The sequence below is a fragment of the Brachionichthys hirsutus genome, chromosome 16 (genome assembly GCF_040956055.1).
Source record: "Brachionichthys hirsutus isolate HB-005 chromosome 16, CSIRO-AGI_Bhir_v1, whole genome shotgun sequence".
In the NCBI taxonomy this organism is placed as follows: domain Eukaryota; kingdom Metazoa; phylum Chordata; class Actinopteri; order Lophiiformes; family Brachionichthyidae; genus Brachionichthys; species Brachionichthys hirsutus.
The window spans coordinates 9511027-9519347 of record NC_090912.1 but is presented as its reverse complement, the minus strand read 5'-3'; the positions used below and the strand labels follow the sequence as shown (position 1 = coordinate 9519347).

At 47.8% G+C, this 8321-nt stretch overlaps 2 protein-coding genes across 2 annotated transcripts; one reads left to right on the top strand and one right to left on the bottom strand.

The window, feature by feature from the left end:
- Positions 1-922: 922 nt before the first annotated feature.
- Positions 923-3552, top strand: LOC137905615 (sterile alpha motif domain-containing protein 11-like). Its single transcript, XM_068749857.1, has 5 exons — positions 923-928; positions 1045-1366; positions 1934-2015; positions 2120-2234; positions 2445-3552. Exons 1-5 carry the CDS (start codon positions 923-925, stop codon positions 2589-2591), a joined length of 672 nt encoding a protein of 223 aa, XP_068605958.1. The 3' UTR covers positions 2592-3552.
- Positions 3553-3586: 34 nt separating this feature from the next.
- LOC137905430 (very-long-chain enoyl-CoA reductase-like) lies at positions 3587-8321 on the bottom strand. The gene is made up of 11 exons (XM_068749670.1): positions 7949-8321; positions 7283-7334; positions 7149-7193; positions 6930-7033; positions 5878-5993; positions 5601-5706; positions 5415-5487; positions 5293-5336; positions 5145-5202; positions 4956-5044; positions 3587-4321 (listed from the first exon to the last, which is right to left on the bottom strand). The coding sequence occupies exons 1-11, from the start codon at positions 8114-8116 to the stop codon at positions 4148-4150; spliced, it is 1029 nt and encodes a 342-aa protein (XP_068605771.1). The 5' UTR covers positions 8117-8321; the 3' UTR covers positions 3587-4147.

Below are 8321 nucleotides of genomic sequence, written 5' to 3'. Positions count from 1 at the left end.
CACTTTGGAGGAAATGTGAGAAAAGCCCAAATTACGCGTCCCGTCGGCCCTTTTCAATCAAGACGGCCTTTCAGGATCGGGGCGCACCGAGCGCATCGGTCGTTTTACGTCATCCAAGATAAAGGAGAAATAAAAATAAAAAATAAACCGAGCTGTACGCAGATACGCGGGGGGGGGGGCATGGCGTTTTTATTTTGTCGCGGTCAAAGTTGTGAAAGACGCAGCGCGATGCGCCCCCCGCAGGAGCGGGGCGGGTTTATGTGCGCGCTTGTGCTCGAATGCTGCCCCCCCCCCCTGCGCCACGGGAAGGGACGGGGGCATTTAAAAAGGCCATATTCTCGCACCGTAGCGGTCAAATTGCGACATGCGGCTGTTTTCATGTGACGCGCTCAGCCTGCGGTTCCGTCTCTGACGTCATAGCAGCGGCGAAGTTCCCCAGCGAGGAACTTCGTTGCGTTTCTGCCGCTTGGACGCAGGATCGTAGTCCGGACCGGTGCAAGCAAACATTTAATCTGACTTTAATCTGTAGCTCACATTCCAATTAGATTTGATGTCACTTAATTATTGTTGTGTTTCACTAAAAGACACAACAATAATTAATTTAAACATGACACAACTTTATTTTTAAATACCCTTTTTTTGAGGGGGGGGGGGTCACACTTTGCTTATTTTAGTGAGTAGTTGTGAGTCTTGATTGGACAATTTGAGAGAAATCGTCCGGATGCCCTCGTCCAACTAGAATCCATAAAAAGGCAGGATGGGGTTTTTTTTGGGGGGGGGGGGGGGGCACAAGGTGTCGCCTAGCAACATTACCGGTTGGAGTTGATTTACTGTGAATAGATTAGTAAAGAAAATGGTTCTCACAGGCCCGGTTGTGCCACACGTGGGCGCGTCCAGTTTGCAGACTCCGCCTCTTTGAAGGATGGCGGTCCCTGAGTCGGGACATGGCGGCTGATTGCTGACTCGTTCCTCCTGAGAAACGTGATCACGTGTGTTATTGTTGAATCCCATTGGGTGTGGATGTGCACGTGTGCTCCGCTGTAGGCCGACACGTCCATCACGATGGACACGGACAGCAACGCTGACGAGAGCCGGGACGGGCAGGACGGACGCTCTCCCGGCCCCGCATACGACGACGCCGCCGTCCATTGTGTCTCCGTGCAAGCCGTCTCCGCGCCCTGCTCTCCCGCCGGCGCTCGGCCCGGCCCCGGCGTGGGCCTGGACGCCGTCCCTCTCCAGAAGGCTGGTGAGAGGCCCAGCTCCTTGCCCCCCTCCAGCCCCCGGGCCCTCGTGCACAATGACTGGGCCTATCATTCGGCCGTCTGCCCAGCAGAGCGCCAGAACCCGGGAATGCAAAAAGACAAAGGTATTCACATCTGATTTCATATGCGAGCTTTAATTCATGTAAAGCAGACGGGGTAAAATGGGGAAAGTTAACAACGCATGCCTTAGAAGTATCCCCCCCCCGTCAGAAATGCCAGTTTACGCCAGTTATTCCATTTTAATGAGCAGCGGCAGAAAAGCGCGGGACGACTTTCAGTCGCGTTCATTAGCGCGAGCGTGTGCTGCAAACCCGGCGCCACAAAGCCAGCGGCCCAGCCGGAACCCACGAGCCCCCAGCGGGTCAAAGGTCAACGTGAAGAAAGAAGACGGCGGCGGCTGCAAGGCGGCAAGGTGGAGGAGAGCATCCTGCTGCCTGACCGCGCCGATGTGGAATTAAAACGCAAAGATGACTCTGATGTTGTGACTTTCAGCGATGAGGCAGGAACACCAGACTGTGTTTTTGTTCCTCCGTGTTGTCGAACCAGCACCAGAGAAGTTGTGGGTCGAGGTTCCTCCCAGAGTGTGACGTGGGCCGATAAGCCAGCATCTTATTGTGGTGACGCTCCAAACACGCAGGCGTGTGCTCAGTCGGCTCTCCTTCTGTTCAAAGGTGCATTTAAGAATAAGACGGACGTCTCCTCCTTCGCCGCAGCCGAAGACGGTCTTCTGAACGGCGCCAAATGCGAGGAGCTGTGAGGAGCCGTTTCTCTTTCTTAATCATCTTTTGAACATATTTATGAAGCCGCCCGGCAGAACTTCGGCTTGAAAAGATGCCGACCGTGCAACCTTCCTCCAGGTCTCTGAAGCAGGAGAAGATGAGTCACAACCTGCTGCAGTGGACCGTGGCAGACGTGGCCGGCTACTTCTCGGCTGCGGGCTTTCCGGAGCAGGCCGCGGCGTTTCGAACACAAGTCAGTGCACCGTCGCCAAACGTCGTGCATGATAGTGTGTGTGTGTGCGTGCGTGTGTGCGTCAGTTTTAGGGCTTAACTAGCTTTCTATCGTGCAGAATTTTTGTTTTTACATTTTCCGTCACAATAAAAGCTGCTTCCACCCTTCATCCCAATCCCCGCAGGCGACGCTTACCAGCATGCCTTCCTCTCTCTCTTTCTCCCATTCAAGGAAATTGATGGGAAGTCCCTCCTCCTGATGCAGCGCAGCGACGTGTTGACCGGCCTGTCGATCCGACTCGGCCCCGCGCTCAAAATCTACGAGAGGCACGTGAAGGTGCTGCAGAGGACCCACTTCCTGGAGTCTGAGGACCTCTGAAGCTGAGGTGCACACGACAGACGGCGAATAAAGCATCGGCCTCCAGGTGCAACGCCGGCGGCCTCCTCCCATCTGGACCCCCCCCCCCCCCCGCCCCGCCACATGCCTTCATATGCAGCACATGTCGAGGTTGAAAGGCTGCGGTGGGCGTAGCTTTCACTGTGAGAATGACCAGAAACTGACAAGACAAGTCATCCTACCTCTCATCACGGTCTTTAGTCTTCAAAAGGGGGTTTTCATTTCACCCGAGCGGCCGTTCCGTCGCCTTGTGGCGCGCGAGCGAGCCGCGACGCGCCGATATTCTGCAATAGTCGTGAGAATGGCAAGCAAGAGGACCATTGTGGGCTACCCACAGAGTCAAGGAGCGGCAGTGCTGAAATATGGCCTCTGACCTCTGACCTTTCTCCCCCCCCCCCCCCCAACTTTATCTGCTACAGTCACCGGAAACCAAGTCACACAGAGAAAGAAAGCACACAAGCCTTTTCTCAATTGGACTAAATGTCATCAAAGCGTTTCCTTTGTTACCATTGTGACGTGCATTTTACCTGCTGGCGAGGAGAAAACTGTTTTCTTTTCTCTTCCGTCTGATTCGGATCCGACTGCGGTCCAGTTTAATGCAGTTCGGTTTTGGGGATCAAGTTCAGCCGGGCAGGAGCAGGAAAGGAGCAGCCCTGATTGGCTTTGCGTTCACACATGACCAAAATAAGAGGAGTAAACCTTGGGGAAATGTTATGTGATGAAATTTTGCTATTTTGTTTGAATGTTTTAAATTTAATACATCTGCTTGAAAGAGCAGGTTTGATGAACAAATGCACATTTTCATGTTCTCGTTTTGTAGTCTGTCCATCGTTGTTTTGACTGTAACATTCCATGATGTAGCCGACGGCTCCGCTGTATCTTCTCCATTTCTTTTTTTTTTATCTGTAACATAATTTGTTTGTTCTCCCAGAGTCACAAATAAACGCGTGTCTCTGGTCAGTTACTGATTTCACGGCAGTTTATTCCTCTTTCCCGTTCAGGATTTCACTAAAAGTGATTTTTTATTTTTGCACGCCGGCCCCTTCTTCAGTCAAGTAGTGCAAAGACACTTCCTAATTGAGATTAAAAAAATAATAAAACCCTACTTAGAATTAGAGAAATCAGAGCAGGGTATCAAAAAAAAAAATCCTTAATGTGGAGGATCCCTAATTTACATCGGCTAATCTTGGAAAAGATGATTTTGCTTTTGCTTCAGATTAGTAGAAAAATGACAGAATGGAAAACTTCTCCACACACAGACTTTATAACTGGAACATACACCAACAAAGACTGAAACTAATTCAGCTATAGATGTGAACATATATAAATGTGAATTAAGACTTTACTGCGTTTAAGTCCAACGTTGGCTCAGAGCAGCTTCGACTCCCTGCGGTGTGACGAGTATGTAAATGTTAGACGGAGTCTTCGTGCTGTGAGCCGCGACACAAACATCCAGAGGATGGAGCGGCCCTTGGAAACGACCCGATGGGTGAAGGGGGGGGGGGGGGGGTCTGCTCTGCTGTCTGCTCTGTGACGCTCTACAGGATGAAGGGCAGTATGGAGGAGCGGAGGGTTGGGTAATCCCTGAACTCCTTCAGGTAGCTGCGGTGTTTGCCTTTGGCCCACAACGTCATCTGGATGAAGGCCACGAGGGTGAAGAAAGCCACGGGCACGCACTGGGTCATCACTGTGAAGCCAATCCAGGAGCCCAGCTGTGTACGAGGAGTGACACACACACACACACACACACACACACAGGCCTTGGTATTTACGCTACATGTGCAGGATGCAACCACTAGATGACAGCATTACAGTGTTAAAAGAAAAATACTGGGACAACAAAAACAAACTGAAGAGACAAAATGTTTCTAAGTTTGTTATAAGATAGTTATTAATATGCCCATTAAAGCATATTAAGGTTTTCATGGCAATTCCATCCAAACACTGTTGGGCTTTGTGTGTAAAGAGGCTTTATGGAGAATGATAAGACTAGTCAACAAAGAGGAATACATTTTCGTTTTCATTAACTCTGGCTATCAACTTTATATAAAGTTTGGAATCCATTTTCGCACAGGAGGAGGGCGGTGGATTTTACATTATTTACAGATGGAGGGCTTTAAATAGAATTCTGTTTAATGGCTAGCCGAAACAAGAAAAATTATAATGGTAAAAATAAAATAAAAACTGTCAGAGTTTGGATAAGCCAAAAAAAAAAAGTTTCAAAACAGACCTTTTTTGTTTTGGTGAAACCAAATTATTAATAATCACCTTCACACAAGAAGTTGGACAATCTTCTATCTTTTTTTTTTTTTTTACTCACATAAGAGTGGGATCGGGTCTGCTCACCTCGTAGGTGTAATTTGGACAGGAGACGAGCCAAAAAATCCAAGTGAATGGATTTTTATTTGGATAAGGAATCTTCTTCATTTTCGAACCTAAAGTGACGAATAAACACAGATACGACTTTGTAATACTTCACTTCGTTATAACATTGGTGTAAAAGCACGTCTGATAATTGGGGAGAAAACGAGTTACCTGATAGTTTGAGGTTACGAAGAGCGACATGGATGGAAAAGTTCCCCACTTGGCAGAACTGTTAAAGAAGGCAGTTCGTCGTGTACGCAGCTGCAAGATGCTTTTACTGAGCCGAAATTCATGCAAATTAAACAGACCCCAAACTCACCAAGAAAACGTAAAGCCCTGTTTTCACCTGCTGCTGCCCGTAATCTGTTATTGCACCACAAAATGACGGATTAAAGAGGAAGTAGACATTGATGAGACAAAATGAGGATGGCCCACACTTACACGGCGGGGTGTAGAGGGGGTGGTTGATGTAGTACGCCATCCAAGCTGCACAACACCAGTAATAGCCACAGTTCTGGAATAGGTGGGGCAGACCATAATAAGTCAAAGATTTGTTTCAGATGTCTGATACAGAATATAATAGTAATATTCTGTATCAGGTTCAAAGGTCAAAAATCGCTAACTGACCTTAAATATGTTTCTGAGGGGCATGGTCCCGTGGGAGATGCGATGGACAAACATTGTCTCCAGAATCCTCTTTATATAGTGGAAGGAGTGACACATGCAGGCCAAGCTGCAATAGGACACGCACACAGGCAGGCACATTTAGCAGGGATTAATGCACCGACCCCACCGGGGGCCATCACAATCCGCCATTACTCGGTTGTTGACATAGCAAGTGTTTGTCATGTTGAGGAGTAATCTGTGCAAAGCCCCAGGTGGTGCGATGCAACCCGGCACTCACTGCACAACCCAGTGCTTGCTGCTGGAGAAGTCGTATTTCAGAGAGTAGACGAAGGGGAGGCGGAAGTAGAACATTAAGTAGATGAGCAGCGGGCCGACGCACTCTGCCAGGAACACCTGAAGAGAGCGAAGGAAGGAGAAATGCCTTCAATTCGGCTTCTCCTTAAGAGCAAGCATGTGTGTGTGTGGGGGGGGGGACTCTGGTTTTTCTACAAGCAAAAGCAGTCAGGATGCTCCTCTGCGCTGACAGAGCATTCAGTGTGACATGAGTGCGCTCGACATATTCCCGAGGAGCAAATGAGACACCAAGACATCTTGTAATCCCAGTTCCCCCCCCCCCCCCCCCCAAAAACAAAATGACACGATCAATCCAAGCAGCACAGCTAGCAATGAAACCAACCTCTGAATCAGCGCCTCGAGCTGAGCCTTTTTTTTGTCTCAGAGGACAATGGATGCAGAAAGTTGGTAGGTGAGGGTAAGAAAGTAGGTGCAGGGAAAGAGGTCGGGGGGGTTAAACAGCTTTGGGAGACATGGAGTCGTGAGATTATATTTCCTTGGACAGAGGACCGGCGGTGCAGGAGGTGAGAGAAAATGAAGCCCAGCAAATCTCCTCTGTCTGTCACCCTGGCATGATATTTATACTCAAGAGTTATTGAGTAGGTGAGAGTATTTAAAGTACAACAATCTGACGAGACCATACCACGGGTTTCGCATGCTGTCATCTGTAAACTACAAATTGTGCAAACACTTTGCAAGCCTTTTTTTTTTTTTGTCCCTGATTTCGCTTTCCCTGAAAATGAGTTAAGGGAACAGAGGTTCCCCGTGCTGAATCGTAACCGCAAGGCAAGAAAAGCCAACTTGGACTTCATGCGCCAACAAATCAACAACAGGAAGTAGAAAATGTAAAATCCTGTCAAGTCGATTGATGATTGTCACAGAAATCTACCAAAAAATGTGTGTTGCATATTCTGGAAAATAGCTTACAGTGATAGAGTATAACTAAAGACGTGCAATGCACCTCCATATCGTGTGTCTGAACACATGTGGACTCACAGTTCCCCATGTGAGCTGGGGTCCCAAGTCACTGAAGTAAAAGCCGGCTGTGGTTCCCACAGGGAGGGTTTGCAGGACTTCTTCATCCCTGAGACTTTTCCCCTCTGAGAAACACGATAGTCCACAATCATTAACCCAGAAAACAGCAGAAACAGCTCAATAGTTCATGCAAAACTCAGCTGGATAGTGCTTAAAATATATTGTAGAAAGCCGACGCACTCGGATCCAAACGCAGGGACTGCCTGGCTGGATGCCACTTAGGATCTGTGGAAACGGAAATTATCTTTTTTTTTTTTTAATGGATCATTTATTGAGGATTAACAGAGATTATGTTGCGATTATTGAAAACTTACATGATTTGTGAAATAAAGCTTTAATATCCAAAACAGTGGCGGTCGGCTCCACCTGCAATCAAAATGTAAAAATAAGTGTGTGTTTGTGTGTGTGTGTGTGTGTGTAGACTGACACAGAAATCATACACAGGACTTTTATATTAATCTCAGAGTTTTCTTTGCCTTTGGAGTTTTTTTGGAGACTTGGATTTCGCCACTTTATTATCAACAGCATTTGTATTCAACATGCATGCAGTACAGGGCGACGTGCTGTCGCTGCAACAGCAAAGTCCCATAGGTGAAGGGGGGGGGGGGGGTAACCCACACTCAACAGAAACATGAAATAGAAATGGCAGAGCCTGCAATTGATCTGCCCCCCCGAGACTTTGATGACTATTTGTAAAATCACTCATCTGTCATTTCTGAGCTAAAACAAGCACGTGTCCTCTGACTTGACTGCAGAGCAACAACAGTCTCTATTCATAGTACTACTACATAAAACTATCAACATATCACAGTCCAGTGTGTGATACACGACTGAGTATTTCTATATCTTTATAATAGGACTTAGGTGTTGGTGGTCAGAGTCTATCATGCACCGGTTAAACGTTATTAATCTATAAAACCATTTTTAACCAATGTAAATGGTGAATAATCAGAAACACACACACACACACACACACGCACCTTGTCCAGCAGCAGCAGCTTCTCTTTCGTTTTTAAGTCCACGATCTCCACCTCAAAGTAAACAACCCTTTTGGCCTTTTTGGCAGGTTTGGGTTTTGGTCTTGCTGCAGTCTTCTTCTCGGGTTCAGAGCCTCCTACATTCTTTGCCTCTAAGGCGAGTACATCCATTATTCTGGTTGATCTCAAAACCTCGGTCACCTGGGAAACGAATCTGGGATACGTGCAGCGATCTTGGCTGTGTCCTCTGCTTGTGTCGGAAACAACCCCCTACTCACCCTCGACACAAGTGTCACACCGACTCAAGGGTGTCGTCTCTGGACGACCCCCTACCTCCAGCAGAAGAGTGACAGAGAAACCCATGAACACTTCCTTT

Coding starts and splice junctions, on each gene's coding strand:
- LOC137905615 (XM_068749857.1), top strand. Junction 2,016..2,119: donor GGCGCCAAATGCGAGGAGCT/GTGAGGAGCCGT, acceptor ACCTTCCTCCAG/GTCTCTGAAGCAGGAGAAGA. Junction 2,235..2,444: donor CCGCGGCGTTTCGAACACAA/GTCAGTGCACCG, acceptor CTCCCATTCAAG/GAAATTGATGGGAAGTCCCT.
- LOC137905430 (XM_068749670.1), bottom strand. CDS start 8,116: ATGGATGTACTCGCCTTAGAGGCAAAGAATGTAGGAGGCTCTGAACCC. Junction 7,194..7,282: donor AGCTTTATTTCACAAATCAT/GTAAGTTTTCAA, acceptor CCGTTTCCACAG/ATCCTAAGTGGCATCCAGCC. Junction 7,034..7,148: donor GTCCCTGCGTTTGGATCCGA/GTGCGTCGGCTT, acceptor CGTGTTTCTCAG/AGGGGAAAAGTCTCAGGGAT.